This window comes from Stegostoma tigrinum, chromosome 9, assembly GCF_030684315.1.
Source record: "Stegostoma tigrinum isolate sSteTig4 chromosome 9, sSteTig4.hap1, whole genome shotgun sequence".
In the NCBI taxonomy this organism is placed as follows: Eukaryota; Metazoa; Chordata; class Chondrichthyes; order Orectolobiformes; family Stegostomatidae; genus Stegostoma; species Stegostoma tigrinum.
The window spans coordinates 76,327,273-76,347,404 of record NC_081362.1 but is presented as its reverse complement, the minus strand read 5'-3'; the positions used below and the strand labels follow the sequence as shown (position 1 = coordinate 76,347,404).

Sequence of the window (20,132 nt, the reverse complement as noted above, 5' to 3'; positions counted from 1 at the left end):
GAATACACCTCCTCCCACCCACCCTCCTGCTAAAATTCCATCCCCTATTCCCAATTCCTCCGCCTCCGCCGCATCTGCTCCCACGATAAGACATTCCACTCCCGCACATCCCAGATGTCCAAGTTCTTTAAGGACCGCAACTTTCCCCCCGCGGTGATTGAGAACGCCCTTGACCGCGTCTCCCGCATCTCCCGCGACACATCCCTCACACCCCGCCCCCGCCACAACCGCCCCAAGAGGATCCCCCTCGTTCTCACACACCACCCTACCAACCTCCGGATACAACGCATTATCCTCCGACACTTCCGCCATTTACAATCCGACCCCACCACCCAAGACATTTTTCCATCCCCTCCCCTGTCTGCTTTCCGGAGAGACCACTCTCTCCGTGACTCCCTTGTTCGCTCCACACTGCCCTCCAACCCCACCACACCCGGCACCTTCCCCTGCAACCGCAGGAAATGCTACACTTGTCCCCACACCTCCTCCCTCACCCCCATCCCAGGCCCCAAGATGACATTCCACATTAAGCAGAGGTTCACCTGCACATCTGCCAATGTGGTATACTGCATCCACTGTACCCGGTGCGGCTTCCTCTACATTGGGGAAACCAAGCGGAGGCTTGGGGACCGCTTTGCAGAACACCTCCGCTCAGTTCGCAACAAACAACTGCACCTCCCAGTCGCAAACCATTTCCACTCCCCCTGCCATTCTCTTGATGACATGTCCATCATGGGCCTCCTGCAGTACCACAATGATGCCACCCGAAGGTTGCAGGAACAGCAACTCATATTCCGCCTGGGAACCCTGCAGCCATATGGTATCAATGTGGACTTCACCAGTTTCAAAATCTCCCCTTCCCCCACTGCATCCCTAAACCAGCCCAGTTCATCCCCTCCCCCCACTGCACCACACAACCAGCCCAGCTCTTCCCCCCCACCCACTGCATCCCAAAACCAGTCCAACCTGTCTCTGCCTCCCTAACCGGTTCTCCCTCTCACCCATCCCTTCCTCCCACCCCAAGCCGCACCCCCAGCTACCTACTAACCTCATCCCACCTCCTTGACCTGTCCGTCTTCCCTGGACTGACCTATCCCCTCCCTACCTCCCCACCTACACCCTCTCCACCTATCTTCTTTACTCTCCATCTTCGGTCCGCCTCCCCCTCTCTCCCTATTTATTCCAGCTCCCTCCCCCCATCCCCCTCTCTGATGAAGGGTCTAGGCCCGAAACGTCAGCTTTTGTGCTCCTGAGATGCTGCTTGGCCTGCTGTGTTCATCCAGCCTCACATTTTATTGCTTGAAAAGGTCAGCAGGTCTGGCAGCATCAGTGGAGGATAAAACAGAATTAACATTTTGGGTCCGGTGACCCTTACTCAGAACTGATGGTGGCTGGGAAAACATCAGTTTATATGCAGAAAAAAAGGGGGGGTGGTGATGGGGTACAGAGTTCTCTATCCTATCGTTTACTCCCTACCCCATCGCCCTCCACTTCTTTTCTACAAATAAACTGACGTTTACCTAGCCACCATCAGTTTTGAGGAGGGGTCACCAGACCCAAAGTATAAAACTCTGTTTTCTCCTTCACAGATGCTGCCAGACCTGCTGAGCTTTTCCAGCAACTTTGTTTCTGTTCCTGATTTATAGCATCTGCAGTTCTTCCAGTTTTTATTTCGGGACAAACCAAGTCAGCCTGAATCATGAAGGACTGCCTGAGACAAAGCTTCTTATGTAAGATATTTTTAATCACCTTTTCAGTCATGTTATTACACAGACAGAGAGCATTTGGGACTCGAACCCCTTGTTTAGGGACACTGCCACTGTGCCACAAGGACCCTTGCATGTACATCTAAGATATTATTACTCAGATCTGGAGCAGGTGAGACTTGAAGAGATAATAGGAACTGCAGATGCTGGAGAATCCGAGATAACAAAGTGTGAAGCTGGATGAACACAGCCGGTCAAGCAGCATCTTTTTTGTGCTCTTAAGATGCTGCTTGGCCTGCTGTGTTCATCCAGTTTCACACTTTGTTATCTAGGTGAGACTTGAACATGGGTCTCCTGGTCTACCATTGCACCACAAGGATCTTTGCATGCATTTCTGCCATTCCAAACTCTAATTTATAACATCTCTAACATTTATAACATTGACATCTCTACTGGAATCAATAGCCCAAAGTGCTTCACAGGAGTTTAACTAGATTCGATCTGCTCTTATTATGTTTCATTCTTTTGCAATTTACTATTTCCCTGTTAAAGCATTCCATAAAAAGAGCCAATTTTCAGGCCCCAAGTCAATGAACCTAATTTGTCTACACAATACCTTTCTAATTGTCTTAGTATTGTTTTCTACAGCATGGAGGTCAGAACAGCACACAGTAGTCATAGAGTCATAAAGTCATAGAAAATGAAACTGAACCTTCACTCCAACTAGTCCACACTGACCATATTCCCAAACTAAATTAGTCCCATTTGCCTGCATTTGGCCTATATCCTTCCAAACCTTTCCTATTCATGTACCTATCTAAATGTCTTTTAAATGTTGTAGCTATACCTGCATTCACCGCTTCCTTGGGCAGTTCATTCCATACATGAAAAACACACTGTGCAAAAAGGTTACCTCTCATGTCCTTTTATAAAACATTTTCCCCTCACCTGAAAAATATGTTCCCCAGTTTTGAACACCCCCACTCTAGGGAAATGACACTTGCTATCATCTTATTTCTGCCCCTCATGAGGTTATAAATCTCTATAGACTCACCTCTCAACCTCCTACGCTCCAGTAAAAAAACTCCCAACTTAACCACACTGCTTTTATAACTCAAACCCTCCGTTGCTTGTAACTTCCTGGTAAATCTTTTCCGAGCCCTCTCCAGTTTAATAACATTCTTCCTATAACAGGGGCGACAAGAACTGTACGGAGTACTCCAGATGAGACCTCACCAACATCCTGTACAACTTCACCATCTAGTCCCGACTCCGATACTCAAAGGTCTAAGCACTGAAGGCAAAATTGCTAAATGCCTTCTTAACCACCCTGTCTCACTGTGATACAAATTTCAAGTAATTATGTACCTGAATGCCGAGGCCTCTCTATTCCAAAACACCCTACCCAGGCCCTACCATTACTTATAAATGCCCTGCCCTTGTTTGTTTTACCACAATGCAACACCTCACACTTATTCAAATTAAACTCCATCTGCCACTCCTTAGCCCTTTGTTCCCATTGTTTAAGGTCTCTTTGTAATCTTAGATAACCTACTTCACTGTTCACTAAACCATCAATTTTGTTGTCATCCGCAAACTTACTAACCATGTCTCCTATATTCTCATCCAAATCATTTACAGAAATGACAAACAAAAGTGGGCCCAATACTGATCCCTGTGGAACCCCATTGGTCACAAGCCTCCAGTCCGAAAGACAGCCCTCCACCACCAACCTGTGTCTTACCATCGAGCCAATTTTGTATCCAATTGGCAAGCTCACTCTGAATCCCTAAACAGTCTACCAAGTGAAACCTTGTCAAACGCTTTACTAAGATCTGTGTAAACAATGTCTACCACTCTGCCCTCATCAATCTTTTTGGTTACTTCCTCAAAAAACCCAATCAAGTTTTTGAGACACGAGGGCCCCACTCTCCCCTTTTTTGCTCTTAATGTTCTTTTTGAATCTCTTTGGATTATCCTTAACCTTATCTACCAAGATGATCTCATATTCCCTCTTTGCCCTCCTGATTTCCCCCTTAAGAATGCTCGAAAACTCTTTACAGTCTTCAAGAGAATTATTTGATCCCAGTTATCTATATCTCACATATGATTTTTTCTTATTCTTGACTAGAACCTCAGTATCTTTGGTCATCCATTGTTCTCTACTCTTACCAGTCTTACCCTTCATTCTAACAGGAACGTAATGCCTCTGAACTTTCGTTATCACACTTTTGAAAGCCTCCCACTTGTCAGTCATCCGTTTACCTGTGAACAGTCTACTCCAATCAACTTTTGGAAGTTATCATAGAATCACTGGAATGTGGAAACAGACCATTCGGCCCAACAAGTCCACACCAAGTCTTCATAGAGCATCCCACCTAGACTCACCACCCCCCTAACCTATCCCTGTAACACAGCATTTCCCATGACTAATCCACTCAATTTAAACATCCCTGGACATTATGGGCAATTTGGCATGCCAATCCACCTAACCTGTCCATCTTTGAGCTATGGGAGGAAACCAGGGCACGCAGAGGAAACCCACACAGACACAGGGAGAATGTGCAAACTCCACACAAACAGTTGCCTGAGGCTGAAATTGAACCCAGTTTGCTAGTGGTGTGAGGCAGCAGGCTAACCACTGAGCCACCGTGCCACCTGTTCTAGTCTGATACTATTAAAATTTGCTTATTCCAATTAAGAACTCGAATTTCAATGGAAGGCTTAGACTTTCCCAATATAATTTGAAAACTAACAGAATTATGATCACTAGTCCCAAAATATTCCCCAATAACCCTTCAGTCACTTGTACTGCATTATTTCCCAAGAGAAAGTCAAGTTTACCTCCTTCTCTAGTAGACGCATTTACAAATATGATGAAGAAAACTGATAAAGAAAATACTCCTCTTGTGAGAGATAATGGGAACTGCAGATGCTGGAGATTCCAAGATAATAAAATGTGAGGCTGGATGAACACAGCAGGCCAAGCAGCATCTCAGGAGCACAAAAGCTGACGTTTCGGGCCTAGACCCTTCATCAGAGAGGGGGATGGGGGGAGGGAACTGGAATAAATAGGGAGAGAGGGGGAGGCGGACCGAAGATGGAGAGTAAAGAAGATAGGTGGAGAAGGTGTGGGTGGGGAGGTAGGGAGGGGATAGGTCAGTCCAGGGAAGACGGACAGGTCAAGGAGGTGGGATGAGGTTAGTAGGTAGCTGGGGGTGCGGCTTGGGGTGGGAGGAAGGGATGGGTGAGAGGAAGAACCGGTTAGGGAGGCAGAGACAGGTTGGACTGGTTTTGGGATGCAGTGGGTGGGGGGGAAGAGCTGGGCTGGTTGTGTGGTGCAGTGGGGGGAGGGGATGAACTCCTCTTGTGATCTTACTAAGGATTTATATAGATCTACATTACACGTCAACTTTAATATTTCAGATTTCTTGTCAGTCTATTATTTCATTTCATTAATCTCGAGGTACTGCTTTTCATACCCTATGAACTTTAAGCCTAAATCTCTCCAAATAAAAGCTACCTCGCACATCCACTATTAGCATCTATTCCCCACCTATTGTACTGCTCCTTTCGTCTACTGCACTGGCCACCTGCACCACTCACTCCTCCTACACCTTTGCCAACAGCAAAAGGTCCACCATTTTCAAAGAAGAGTTTCTTCATTTCCAAAGAAAATGTAAATTATACTTCAAATGTTGACCACGCTTTTCTCTTTCCACAGATGCTACCTCATCTGCTCTCTAAATTACCAAATTCCAACATTTAAAATGAAACAACTGTTAAAATAAAATAAATTTGCGAACACTATGAGAAAAATATGCAACATTATAGTACATGATAATAAAGTGTGAAGCTGGATGAACACAGCAGGCCTGACAGTTTGACTGTGCTCCATCTGGTGGCAGAGATTTGTCAGGTACAAGTGGAATCCAAGGACTCACCTGCACTGAGAGACTTCTGTCACTAGATGGGGCCCAGGACCTCAGTCTGACTTTGGGAGGGAAGCAAGGACCAAGCAACAAAGACCAGATATGAAGCTTGAAGGCAAGACCAACGTCCGGAGGGTGAACCAAGGGATGGTTGGGGGTGTTAGGGGAGGTTTTTGGGAGAAATGAGGCACAAGGGAGCACAAGGAGGCTCAGTAAAGAGAATGAAGCCCACAGGTGAGGCTGTGGTGTAGCACGTTGGGAGACCACAGCCAGACTGAGAATAGGACAGCAGTGGGCGGGAGGAGGCGGGGGAATGATGGGGCTGGGAAGCAAGGCCAAGAAGACTCCTGTCCAAAGCCAGAACAAAATGGAGAAAGTGTGGAAATGCAATGCAGTACAGGACATTGATTTACAATGGTGACAGAAGACAACAAAGGATGATAAAATTAAAATGAGGATGCTAACTGAAAATACATAATGCATACTGCTATCACACTCCACTTAAAATTCAGTTAACTGGATAAAAATAAAAGGGGCGGTCCCAAACTTCCCTTGTGTGAGAGAGAGAAGAATGTTATGACTTCCAACCCCGAGGAAAAAGTGTGATATCAAAGACTTGTAATAACATTTTTTTAAAGAAGGGTTTTTAATACAAACAGGAACTTAAAAGAAGGTGCAGTTTAAAGGTCTTACTGTCCTGGATTCGAGGCAATGAAGCCTGAGTCCATGGTTGCTTAGTTGTTGTTTTTCATTAGTAGCAGTGAATTTTGTAAAATCCTGGAGTTCTGCGTGAATGTTTGTTTTCCCAAATTGCTTTCACACTGGCTACTTCTTTTGATCATTGATAAGGTACAGAGGGACAGAGGGAGAGACAGAGAGACAAAGGGTGAGAATCCAGCTGTTGAGCAAGCTACTTAAATATGGTTTTCTCCATATGCCCAAGGCCAGATTCTTTGTCTTTTCTCAACCTGATTGCCCTGCAAGTAACCTTCCATTTCCCCATATGCAAACTTATTACAGAAGTGTGAATTAAACAAAAGACTCAAATTTCTTGAGGCTGAATTAAGACCATAAGACCAAAACAGATAGGAGCAAAAGTAGACCATTCAGCCCATCTAGTCTGCTCCACCATGCAATCAGATCATGGTTCATATGATAAATTATTTCTGAAGAAGTGTCACTGGACTTGAAGCATTAACTCTGCTTTTTCTCCACTGATGCAGCCAGACATGAAGAATTTCTCTAGCAGGTTCTCCAGAAAACTCCAGCATTTTCAGTTCTTCCTTATATTCTTATTGAATTACTTGTCTAGTTTCAATATTTTTGGATGAAACTGTAATTTTAGTGGCCAGTTTAGTGTATTCCATATGCAATTTCCCTAGATGTGCCTCAATCTGTGGTCACGTAATCGCAGCAATGACTTTAGGTCACTATCTGTCGTCTTTAAGACTGACATCAGCCCACAATGGTCTCAGGTATTAAAATCGGATGATAAATGTTGATAGTTCATGTTGACTATTATCATAACGTTAGCAAGCCACTCAGTTGTATCTAACTGCTACAATGTCTGATAAAAGAAATAAAACAGAATGGACAACTCAGCATCAACCAAAGCACTAGAAATGATAAACATAGAACATAGAACACAGAACATTACAGCACAGTACAGGCCCTTCAGCCCTCGATGTTGTGCCGACCTGTCATACTGATCTCAAGCCCATCAAACCTACACTATTCCATGTACATCCATATGCTTATCCAATGATGACTTAAATGTACTTAAAGTTGGCGAATCTACTACAGTTGCAGGCAAAGCGTTCCATTCCCTTACTACTCTCTGAGTAAAGAAACTACCTCTGACATCTGTCCTATATCTTTCACCCCTCAATTTAAAGCTATGCCCCCTCGTGCTCGCCATCACCATCCTAGGAAAAAGGCTCTCCCTATCCACCCTATCTAACCCTCTGATTATTTTATATATCTCAATTAAGTCACCTCTCAACCTTCTTCTCTCTAATGAAAACAGCCTCAAGTCCCTCAGTCTTTCCTCGTAAAACCTTCCCTCCATACCAGGCAACATCCTAGTAAATCTCCTCTGCACCCTTTCCAAAGCTTCCACATCCTTCTTATAATGCGGTGACCAGAACTATATGCAATACTCCAAGTGCAGCCGCACCAGAGTTTTGTACAGCTTCACCATAACCTCTTGGTTCCAGAACTCGATCCCTCTATTAATAAAAGCTAAAACACTGTCTGCCTTCTTAACAGCCCTGTCAAACTGGGTGGCAACTTTCAAAGATCTGTGTACATGGACACTGAGATCTCTCTGCTCATCTACACTACCAAGAATCGTACCATTAGCCCAGTACTTTGCATTCCGGTTACTCCTACTAAAGTGCATCACCTCACACTTGTCCGCATTAAACTCCATTTGCCACCTCTCAGCCCAGCTCTGCAGCTTATCTATGTCTCTCTGCAACCTACAGCATCCTTCGTCACTATCCACAACTCCACCGACCTTAGTGTTGTCTGCAAATTTACTAACCCATCCTTCTACGCCTCATCCAGGTCATTTATAAAAATGACAAACAGCAGTGGACCCAACACCGACCCTTGCGGTACACCACTAGTAACTGGTCTCCAGGATGAACAATTCCCATCAACTACCACCCTGTCTTCTTTCAGCAAGCCAATTTCCGATCCAAACTGCTATATCTCCCACAATTCCATTCCTCCGCATTTTGTACAATAGCCTACTGTGGGGAACCTTATCGAACACCTTGCTGAAATCCATATACACCCCATCAACCGGTTTACTCTCATCTATCTCATTATCTTGGAATTCTCCAGCATCTGCAGTTCCCATTATCTCTGATACTCTCATCTAGCTGTTTGGTCACCTTCTCATAAAGGTGCATGTTGCAGCCCTGCTGACTGCAGAGTCCTCCTTAGTGACAGCCAAAGGCTAGTACCAAAATTGGGACAGCTGTCTTACAGACAAATCAAGTAACAGCCTAATATAGTCATACAAATAGATTCATACCTGAGGCATTACCTCACTATTCTTGAGTAGTTCCTATTTTACTGACAGGACAGACCACCAGAAGTTTTGCACAGTGGCATACAGCTGGCAGGGAGTTGTCTCAAGTGTCCTTATATTGAGCCTGGGCCCCACAAAGTCTCACGGCACCAAGTTAAACATAGGCAAGCAAGACTCTTGCTGTTCACCACCTAACTCTACTACCATCCATCCCACAATGCTCCAAACAGCAACTGATATACAGAGCCAGGCAAACCCACAACCAGTAGATCAGATCCAAGCTCTGAGGTTCTGCCACATCCTGTTGAGAATTTAATGTGACAATTAAACAACTCACTGGAGGTGTGGGCCACACAATAGCCCCAACATTAATGCTGGGGGATCCTAGAACATAAGTGCAAAAGGTAATGTTAAAGTATTCGCTTTCATCATGTGAACTGGTTAAGCAGCCAAAACGATAATCCATCTTGCTCCTACTCCTGAGAATTCTTTTCTTTTCTCTTTTATTTTATTTATCTCTTGTTGATGACCTTGGGAGCTCATGGTGATGGCATTGGTGGTGGCAAGGAGGCCCAGCATCGACTTGTCAGAGATGGATTGGGCGTATTGATGATACGGTCCTAGTGCTGACTCCTGCTGCTGTGGCAGAGGAGAGTTTGGTTTCCCAGTGGCATGTGTGTCCAGTGCAGCTACATCGCTGCAGGAGTGGAGGTAAATTTGGGCCCTGTACCAGACCCTACAGCCTCAGCAGTGGCTGCATTGGTGAGGTGGGCCCCAAGTCGACTCATGGCAACGGCGGAGTCAAGTCTGGACCGGTATAGTACGCCATCGTCGGTGGTGACTGCACTGGCAAGGTCCAGCAAGGACTCAGAGTGGCAAAGGGCATCGATGGAGGTGAGATGGCACCGAAGAGACGCAACTTTCATCCCAGCAGCAGTGGCTTGGTGAAGGGCCTCGTGCCTGGCCACCAGGCCCATGGCCCATTACGGAGCATTTAACAACAGGGACTGTAAAGTTGAACAATTTTTCTTTGTTTATTTAATCTTTTGCCTTTCTTTTTGTGTTTTGGTTTATTTTTCTGTTTCAAGCTTGCCCAGAAGAGTGGTGACACTACTTTTCATTGTATTTTGTAACAGAATACACATGACAACAAATAAGTCAAACCAAATCAAGTCAAATCACAAACACCAATCTTCAGCCAAGTCAATTCATTCCAAAGACACGCCTGAGGACACTGGACCCTAAAAAGGCTATGGGCTCTGACACCATTCCAGCAATAATACTGAAGATTCTAGAACCAGCTCCATCCAACATCCAACTATCCATCAAGGTGGAATCTTGGATAGAGATAACGGGAACTGCAGATGCTGGAGAATCCGAGATAACTACGTTCAAACAGAACACGCTCAGAAACTACCTCCTCACTTATGCCCAGTTGGGGTGCTACCAAAGCCATTCATGTACTGACATCATTACAATTTCAGTCTAATCATGGACAAAAGAGCTGAACTCCAGAGATGAGGTGAAAGTGACTTTTCTCAATAGCAAGGCTGCATTCAAGCTCATGGCATCAATGAATCCAAGCAAAGTTGGAATAAATGGAAATCAGGGAAAAATCCCTCTGCTAGTTGCAATCACACCTAGCACAAAGGAAGATGGTTGTGCCTGTTAGAGGTGAGTCATCTCTGTTCCAGGACATCTCCGCAGGAGTTTCTCCGGGTAGCGTGTCTATGTCAACCATTTTCAGCTGCTTCATTAATGACCTTCCCTCCATCATTGGGATGCTCACTAATGATTGCACAATGTTCACTACCTTTTGCAACTTCTCAGATTCTGAAGATATCTGTGCCAATACACAGATAGACCTGAACAATGTCCAGACTTGGGGGCTGAAAAGAATAGAGTAATATTTCCGCCAACAAGTGCCAAACTATGCCCATCTCCAATAAGACAGAATCTAACCAGTGTCCCATGAGACTCAATGTCATCACCATTGATGAATTCTCACTGTCAAGATCCTGACAGTTACCATTGACTAGAAACTGAAATGGACTAGCTGTATGACTTCTGTGGCTACAAACAGCAGACTGGAGGCTAGGAATTCTGGAATGAGTACTTCACCTCCTGTCTCCCCTAAGCTATGTTCGATACACAATTCGGGCGCTTGATGGAATACTCCCCATTTGCCTGGACAGGTACAGCTCCAGCAATACTCAAGGAACTTGACGGAATCCGGGAAAAGGCAGCTCATGTGTTTGCCATCCCATCCACCGCTTTGCACCCGCTTCACCACCAAAGTATAGTGGCAACAGTGTGTACCATCTAGAAGACAGTTAGCAACAGCTCACCAAGGCTCCTCTCTCAGAACCATCAAAACCAACAACCTCTCCTGTCAAAAAGGCAAAGGCAGCAGATGCAATGGGAACACCAACAGCTGCAAACTGCCCCCCACCCAAGCCACTCACTGTCCTGGCTGGGAAATATGTGGCCATTTCTTCAAAGCTGCTCTGTCAAGATCACTGAACTCCCTCCTCAATAGCATTGTGTGGAAATCTACATCACAAGGTTCGGAGCTTCTTGAGGGCAATTAGGGACAGGCACTAAATGATGGCATAACACCCTCTAAATGAATCTAAGATAAAAGGGCAAGGATGATTGGTATGCCAGCTTCAGCAATCCATTATGATTTATAATCAGCTGGGAGAGATCCTGCCCCCAAAAGGTATGCTAAACAGGGCTTAAAGCAAGTCACTTGGGATTTTCCAATGAGGCTGTAATTTCCCAACACAGTGGAGTAGACTGATAGGTAAGGTGTCAATAGTGTATAGGTGGATCTACAAGCCGTGGTGATGTCTTTGACTTTTGATGGCAAGTATTGTTTCATTGAAGTTATTAGATTTAAGGAAATAATACATCAGTGAAGGGGAAGTCAATGTCAGGGAAAGGGTCAGAAAATGGTCAAAAATTATAAAAGTAACACGAAAAATAATTCAGGTCAGGTAAATTCTAAATTGAGCTATTCAAAAATGACAAGTTTGCTGACACCAACGCTTCACTGATGCTCACTGAATGCGCGTGCTATCTGCCATTACTTATGGTACAGATGCATAACATTTTGCCAATTTTTAAAAAAAATTAAAAATCCTACTATGGTTAGCACCTTATTATTATTACAAGATATATTGTTACTTTTTTTTCATTTTTAGTTATTTGTCACTCTTTCTAAAAGTACATTTCTGCGTGATACCACTGCTAATCCACGTGATTCTGGTTATCTGCAGGCACAATCCTTTTGAAAAAGGTTTAATATCAGTAATGCACCATAAGTCAATATTAGCAAGTGATCTGAATGTGAAAGGTAAGATTTTACTCGTTATAAGAGTGAATTTAATACCTACGAATTGCTAATTTGTGCACAGGAAGAATTCTGTTGCTGGAAAATTTCCAAAAACATACCGTAGGTTTTCAGAGCTGAATTCAGACTCCACGAACTTGAGAAACTGTTCCCTCCCTACAGGATCCTTTAAAACTTCATCAATGCAGAAACCCCATCGCTTTACTCTCTGTGCGTATGGTTCTTTGCTGCAATCACAAGGGATGAAAAGTTTAAGACTAATAACTGATACAGCAAGTTTCATTGGTCTTTCATACTAAATAACAATATTGGAATATCGATGAATTTTAGTCAATAAATTCTTCTGAAATGTGATGACATCTTATGTTGTCAAATGTTAAAACCATTCTGCACCAGCAATTTACTGCAGGTAACTATGAACGAAGTAGTCAAAGTCTCCTTCTCAATATGGTAGTCATGGTTACAATGATATGGTTACAATACACTTCCATTTACTTGCTATTTTAATCAACTGCAAAAATGTCATCACTGTTAAATTGTGTGAAATTAGAGGTCATAAACATGGAGTAGGGAGACCCTGTGGTGCAAGGAGTAGTATTCCTTATCTCTGAGACAATATCTCCAGGTTCAAGTTCTACTCTTGGAGTTGACAACAAAGACAAGTGTGTTTTCAGCATGGCCAAATAGGTTGAGTGTTAACTTGTAAATCCATCAAACCCACACCAATGGCAGGTGACAGGAGCTGGGGACATTCCTGGTCAGCCAGGTAATGGAAAGAAATTGGAGTCTTTACCATCACTATTCATAGCTTCAGGATTTAGCATGGGACTGAATGCACACATAGCCACAGCAACTCAGACTATTTGGATGGCTGGCGCAGATCAGATTGAAGTCAACAGCAGAGCCTTTGATTGTTGTTCTAACTGAGGTGGATTTGGGATCTGCCTCCTTGCCCTACCTACAGCAGAGGTCATGTTGCTGTGTATCAGACTTGCCTTTGAGCAGAAAACTCCATAAGGGAAGTAAACCTGTCTCCATTTTGTATTTTTTTCCGGTGATATAATTCAAAAAAGCCATGCATCATTTGCTGTGAATTGAAGTATGCTTCCCAATTTGGATTTATAGTCAAACAGAATGATATAGGCTAAAGTGGGGGGGGGGCATTTTCTGAAAGAGGTAACCACTTAGTATCATTCCTCTTGCCTTTTCCCATTACTGAAATATTTATTACATTATTAAATATTTATTCTTCCATTAGTTATACATTTCTCTATTAAAACCCGTTATTGATCTATGTTTCTGGTACGTCAATTGATGTTACAACATTTCTATGTGTAAAGAGTGATAATTAAATTAAATTAAAAACTATTTAATTACTTTCTGGTGATCTTCAATCAATGCCCTCTCATTACTAATCAAAGAACAGTGAAGATTCTCTTTCTTCTTCTCTTATTCATCAAAACATCCCACAGTTTTGAACAATTCTATCATATTTCTTCTTGGTTGTTGTATTGAAATGCACACTAGTCTTTTTCTTCTAATCTGTCTTCATAGTTATATCATTCCATCCCTGGCACTTTGGGACCAAGAAAGGGAAAGGATCACTTCCAAGAGGCCAGAGGACCCACTGAATTAATACAATGAGGTGTGATACAATGCAAGAAGTGTGAAATTTGATAATTTGTCCTGCGATTCAATTTGTAGCCCACACCAAAAGGCTTATGTGTGTTAAATTAAGTGGTGCAAAAAACCCGACAGCATTTTTATGCAGCAAGTGTTATGCCACAAGCACTTCTATAATTTTTCCAGATCTAGAGATGTAACCGATTCATGAAATCAGGCCTTTGCCCTCGAAGAATCAAAATCTTGGTGCTATCTACATGTTTGTAAACAAATGCTGCGAAAACTGAAGATATTGTTTAATCATGGTCTTTTACTCTTTCAGCATTTCCAATGTCACATTCTTGCTTTGATGGCTGGGTATCATTCCTGCTGTTAACTCCTTTGCTTTATCTAATCTGTGGACCAACTCTGATATACACTGGTTTACCTGCAATATTGGCTGGAGTCTTTTGTCACCGGAAAGCCCTTAAGTGGGATTTGAAACTGAAGCTTCCTGACTCATAGGAGGGAGAGCTACCCATGGAACCACTCAGCATCTACAGCATTTAATGTGTGATTCTCATCATTGGACATTTCAATGACTTTAATTATAATTGCATTTCTTTCTTCACACATCGGTTACAGGCAGAATTTAAATAGGTACAAAATCGATGGCTATTGATGATCAAGGTGGCCATGGTAACTACTTCTAATACTGGAATGTTCATTTGAAGATCCAGCAACATTTCAGAAATTCTATCCTAGGCTTAAGTCCCTGGATAACAGAATATTGACACAGAGAAGTATTGAGGCAAACATTCATTTTCCCCTTTGGAGAATCATTGGGCTGTCCTTGGTATCAAGCAAACTTTCAGCAAATGATTCTGACAGTCTGATCTTCCCTCGTTGTAACTGGAGGACTGTATCACTCTTTCAAAGAAGTGATACAGACATAGTGAACCTAAAGATCTCCTTCTGTGATTATATGATTCTAACCACACATTTAAGTCAAAATAGAAATGTGGTGAAATTACGTTTCTCGGAGGGGAGTAAATGTGGGGAGCTCTTTACTGCAGAGAGCTGTTAGGGCTAGGTCATTAAGTATATTCAAGGATGAGAGAGATGGTTTTTAATCAGTAAGGGAATCAAGGATTATAGTGAAAGGCAAGAAAATTGAGTTGAGGATTTTCAAATCAAATTGAATGGCAGTTGGGCCAAGTTGTCTGCCTCTGCTTCTAAGTCTTATGGTCTACCCAGACTGGCATGTATCCCCACAGATTCTTTATCACATATTTTATAACTACACTATGGACTTACTACAAACCCTCTCTGTTATCTTACAACCAGTCTGAACTTAAAACAGCAGACGTATAACATTAATATTTTGAAGCTCAATCTCTCAATTTAGCAGAACTAAATTTTTGTTTAGATGCCAGTGAGGCAATTGAAAATCATTTCTGCATTACATAGCCATCACTTAATAATTTAATAAAACAAATCACTTGCAGACACTGGAAATCTGAAATAAAAGCATAAAGTGATGGAGAAACTTAGCAGGTGTGGCAGCATTTATGGAGGGAGAAATAGAGTTAGCACTGTGAACCCAAAATGACTCTTCACCAGAATTTTGCATTCCAGAGATGGTCATGTTGGACTCACAATTTTAACTCTGCTTTTTTCTCCACAAATGCTGCCAGACCTGCTGAGTTTCTCCAGAACTTTCTGTTTTTATTACGGCTAGTACTATTTTAGATTTTCAACAATTTCGGGTATTGAAAAATCCCTGATCTTTTTTGATACTACTTTTTAACAGTGCGTAATATGCCTCATAAAAAAATCAATTTCTTAACAAGTAAATCAGAAACTTAAAAATATATTTGTTGTGTTGAAATGGTAAAGCTATTGTGTGATTTATATAAAATGAGACTTTTTCTCAAATTTGAAATACTGTGCACAACATAATTAAATCAGTGTTATATAAAGGGTTGATTTGTACACTTTGCAACAGTTAAACTGGTCAACCTCTCTTGACAAGTTAATACTAGCAAACTCAAAAATGTACTCAAACCACTCTGTCAAACATAATTGCAGACATTAGCTACTTAGTTCCGATGGAACACACTATGTAAAAGCATTTAAACACTGCTGGAACTGGAATTAGTTTCTATCTGTGACAATTCACTATTTGTTCTTGATTTCCCCAGATGCACACAAACTTAAGTAAGTACAAGCCGTTATTGTGCAGTATTTTGATAGTTGAGTGGAAGGCTATGACTTGAAATCAACATACTGAACAACAAAATACTTCAAAATACAACAAAATGTCAATATTTAATAGTCAGATCTCTTAGTTTACTTATTTCCATCATTTCTGTCTTTATATCACCAACAGATATCAAATTCCTGCCCTAAAAACAGTACATCTTAACTAGCAGTGTATCTTTGGAAGGATTTGTTTGAAGGACAGTTGGTCAATGTGATTTGGCCATTAGAATCTTTAAAGTTATATTTCTGTAACTTTTATTGTCGAGGATTGTGGGCTTTGCCAGCGAAACCAGTATATCTTGCCATGAAGGACAACGAAAAAAGTTTTTGCTTACTTTCTATGTTGGCAGACTGAAGAAGCAATAGCTGAATCTCCCTGCTTATCAGCCGTCTTACTCAGTTTACCCAGATAATGTGCAATACAGGAAAGATGAGACATGCTAAATGCTGTAGCAGTGAAGAATGCATAGAGGCAGAATGTGATGTTCAGTCAAAGGTATATTGGTAAAACCATTTGAAAAAATTATCAAATTTTAATGGAAAAATGCAGTGTCCAATTATGTATCATGCATATTCAATAATATAAAAAGATGCCGCTACTTTAACTGCTTAAGTATTCAAGAATAAAAGAGACTTCCTATGTTATAGGCTGCATGACAGGGAAAGAAACAGAAGAAAAATACTTTAACAACTGACCTGGCTTCTAACTCCCAGAAGGAAATATCATCCGATATCCATGGGTTTGAAGGTTCAGGAGTTATAAGAAATGGATCAAATTCCATATACTGCTCCGAGTATCCTATCAGGCTAAAGACAAAGTTGAGATTTTCTGAGACAAAAACATGCCTGGATATGCTTTAGCACCAAGGGCTATACTTTCTGAATAAAGACCTAAATTTCTGACACAGTAAAATTCAAATCAAGAAGGCAGCTGTACATCAATGATCACTGTGATATCTGAAAGAAATAAATATATTAATCATGATGCACCTACAGCAGGAACAAAAACACCTGAATTTCTACTTTTTCATTAAAAATCCAGCATATTTCATATGCTCATCAATAGGGAAAGGGAATGGTAGACTAATAATTTCACTGGATGAGTAACCAGCAGCTGAGAGTAATCTCTGAAAATATGGGTTCAAATCCCCTCACAGCAACTGAAGAAATGAATTTTAAAAAAACCTGAAATCAAAAGTTTGTCCAGTCATCATGGTATGATTATTGCAGTCTATAGTCCTTATCTGACATGGACTAGTTGTGATTCTTTAATTTATTTCACTCGTGGGACATGGCTATCACTGGCTGGAGAGCATTTATTGTCCATCCCTAGCTGCCCTTGAACTGAGGCTTGCTAGGCCATTTTAGAGGGCAGTTGAGTCAACCAGATTGTTGCAAGTCTGGAGTTACATGTAGGCCAGGCCAAGTGCAGGGGGCAGATTTTTTTTTCCTGAAGGACATCGGTGAACCAGATAAAAACCAAAAGAACTGCGGGTGCTGTAAATCAGAAACAAAAAACGAAGTTGCTGGAAAAGTGCAGCAGTCTAGCAGCATCTGTGGTGAAAAAATTAGAGTTAATGTTCTGAGGAAGGGTCACCAGACCTTAAGCATTAACTCTGATTTCTTCTTCAGATGCTGCCAGACCTTCTGAGCTTTTCCAGCAACTTCTGTTTTTGCTGGTGAACCAGATGTTTTTTTTCCTGACAATCAGCAATGGTCTCATGGTCATCAGTAGATTCCTAATTCAAGATTTTCCTTTTAATTTATTGAATTCAAATTTACCATTTGCCAAGGCAGGATTTGAAGCGGGATACACAGAACATCAGCTGAGTTTCTGGATGAAGAGTCTTGCAATAATACCACTAGGCCATTGCCTCCCTTTTAAGACCCAAGCCAATGTGATTGACTCTTAACTGCCTATTGAAATGGTGTTGATTGATACAGTTGTATCAAACCACATGAAAACTTAACAGGAATGAAACTGGAAGCACCACCTGGCATTAACCTAGACACTGAAAGGAAAACAAACCCTTCCAAAGCTGCACTCTCTGCCACTCAGAATGATAAAGACAGCAAATGCATTACATAATCAGCAGTTCCCCTCCAAGTCACATTCAGTCTGATGTGGAAAGATGTCATTGTTTGTTCATTGTCTCTCAGGCAAAATCCTGAAACTTCACTTCTCACAGCACTGTGGGTATAATATATCAACTTGTACTGCAATGGTTTATAAAGGCAACTCACCAGTACCTTCTTCAAGGCAATGAATGTTGCCCCAACAAACAGTGCTGATATCCCTTGAACGAATAGATGAAAAGAAGAAAAACTGTGTACTGTGCAAAGGCTTGTAAGAACGTAAAAAGAAAGAAGTCAGAATATCCATTTCCTGACCTGGGAAATTAAGATTATGTTTTTTAGTGTTTTGGAGGATATGTTTAATTATTTGATCTTGGATGGATGGGATTTATATCATTGTCATTTACATTTTCAGAACATCCCAAAAGACTGGACAGCCAATGAGGTCTTCTGAAATGCAGTTAGTGTTGGCTTGTAGCCAAATACAGTAACTGACTTATACACTGGAAGATCCTAAAAATATCAATGGAATGAATGACCAGTGAAACAATGCTGTTACAGATGGATGAATGCTGGCTAACGTATGTGCAGATCTCTATTGGCCTTCTTCAACTAATGACTTGGTAATGTTCTGCCTAACTCTTTTAATGTCTGACCCCAGGCAGAACATCTGATGAATACTGCTCTGTAATGTCAGCCTAAATGACCAGCTCATGTACTGGACTGAGGCTTGAATCCAGGAGGAATGACTACTAACTGGGTTATGACTGTTGGTATGGGTGGATGCAAGGCTGATAGAAGCAACTTAGTATGATGAATTCAGAGTGTCATAAAGACAGTACAATGTACTGGAGGCAAAGGTATGATTGAAAGAAAGATAGCAATGACGTAGAGGTGCTGGCTTTAGACTGTGGCGGACAAGGTCACCTTGAAAAGGAGTAGCACTTGGAAAGCTTGTGATTTCAAAGAAACCTGTTAGACTATCACCTGGTGTCATGTGACTTCTGACCTTGAAAGAAAGGAGCAGGGGATTTGAAATGTAGCAGTTCTATCAGTTCCTTAATGTGCCTAAGCTACCGAATGCAGAAGTGAATTGATTTCAAAGGAAAGATAATAAAAGTGCGAAGCTGGATGAACACAGCAGGCCAAGCAGCATCTCAGGAGCACAAAAGCTGATGTTTTGGGCCTAGACCCTTCATCAGAGAGGGGGATGGGGAGAGGGAACTGGAATAAATAGGGAGAGAGGGAGAAGCGGACCGAAGATGGAGAGAAAAGAAGATAGGTGGAGAGGAGAGTATAGGTGGGGAGGTAGGGAGAGGATAGGTCAGTCCAGGGAAGACGGACAGGTCAAGGAGGTGGGATGAGGTTAGTAGGTAGGAAATGGAGGTGCGGCTTGAGGTGGGAGGAAGGGATGGGTGAGAGGAAGAACAGGTTAGGAAGGCAGAGACAGGTTGGACTGGTTGTGGGATGCAGTGGGGGGAGAGGAAGAGCTGGGCTGGTTGTGTGATGCAGTGGGGGGAGGGGACGAACTGGGCTAGTTTTGGGATGCGGAGGTGGAAGGGAAGATTTTGAAGCTGGTGAAGTCCACGTTGATACCATTGGGCTGCAGGGTTCCCAAGCGGAATATGAGTTGCTGTTCCTGCAACCTTCGGATGGCATCATTGTGGCACTGCAGGAGGCCCATGATGGACATGTCGTCTAAAGAATGGGAGGGGGAGATAAAATGGTTCGCGACTGGGAGGTGCAGTTGTTCATTGCGAACCGAGCAGAGGTGTTCTGCAAAGCAGTCCCCAAGCCTCCGCTTGGTTTCCCCAATGTAGAGGAAGCCACACCGGGTACAATGGATACAGTATACCACGGCAGATGTGCAGGTGAACCTCTGCGATACAACGCATCATCCTCCGACACTTCCGCCATCTACAATCCGACCCCACCACCCAAGACATTTTTCCATCCCCACCCTTGTCTGCCTTCCGGAGTGATCACTCTCTCCGTGACTCCCTTGTTCGCTCCACACTTCCCTCCGACCCCACCACACCCGGCACCTTCCCCTGCAACCGCAGGAAGTGCTACACTTGCCCCCACACCTCCTCCCTCACCCCCATCCCAGGCACCAAGATGACTTTCCATATTAAGCATCACACAACCAGCCCAGC

At 42.7% G+C, this 20,132-nt stretch overlaps 1 protein-coding gene across 2 annotated transcripts in view; it reads right to left on the bottom strand.

The window, feature by feature from the left end:
- The window catches only part of rgs7b (regulator of G protein signaling 7b), a 405,937-nt gene that overhangs the window by 21,761 nt on the left and 364,044 nt on the right, over nt 1-20,132 (bottom strand). For both annotated transcript variants that reach the window (XM_048536139.2, XM_048536137.2), the window contains exons 13-14: nt 16,597-16,707; nt 12,135-12,260 (exon numbers count right to left, since the gene is read on the bottom strand). In XM_048536139.2, the coding sequence (XP_048392096.1) occupies nt 12,135-12,260; nt 16,597-16,707 (237 nt within the window). The remainder of the gene's footprint in view (nt 1-12,134; nt 12,261-16,596; nt 16,708-20,132) is intronic.